Below are 484 nucleotides of genomic sequence, written 5' to 3'. Positions count from 1 at the left end.
GATCGCGATCGTCCCCCAATACGTACAGGACCTGCAGAGACGTGAGTGGAGTGAAAGCCTCGTCGTCCACCTCGACTATTTGATTCTGGTGTAGGGACCTGAGGGGGGGAAACATACTCAATGATCTAATTAAAAACAATTAAAAAAAATAAAGGAAACATGCATATTTATGCAGATGTATAAATAGACAAGCGTCTGGGGCGTTTTCTTACAGGGATAGTAGTTTGTCGTTCCCAAGGAGGTCGCCATTTCGTAGATGAGTCACCTTATTCCGAGCCAGGTTTCTGTCGGAGATTTATTTGCTATATAATCGTGAATGTAATGCAAACTCTAATACCACAAACAAAATTAGGAAATTGAACATCAATGATAATAACTGGCAATGGAAATAGTAGAGAGGAATTTCATGCTTTAGCAACGCAATGGAAGTTACAATGTTGTCAGTACAGCTGCTTTCCTGTGTGGGGATCATACTACAGTAACA

The 484-nt window shown here is 40.9% G+C and overlaps 1 protein-coding gene across 1 annotated transcript in view; it reads right to left on the bottom strand.

The window, feature by feature from the left end:
• The window catches only part of LOC119592626 (follicle-stimulating hormone receptor-like), a gene marked incomplete at its 5' end in the record, with an annotated part of 23,693 nt that overhangs the window by 11,293 nt on the left and 11,916 nt on the right, over positions 1–484 (bottom strand). Inside the window, 2 exon segments of the mRNA XM_037941521.1 lie at positions 27–98; positions 213–284. Coding sequence (XP_037797449.1) covers positions 27–98; positions 213–284 — 144 coding nt within the window.

This window comes from Penaeus monodon, chromosome 30, assembly GCF_015228065.2.
Source record: "Penaeus monodon isolate SGIC_2016 chromosome 30, NSTDA_Pmon_1, whole genome shotgun sequence".
Taxonomy (NCBI): Eukaryota; Metazoa; Arthropoda; class Malacostraca; order Decapoda; family Penaeidae; genus Penaeus; species Penaeus monodon.
The sequence above is the reverse complement of the archived record's forward strand: the minus strand, read 5'-3'. Positions and strand labels throughout refer to the sequence as shown.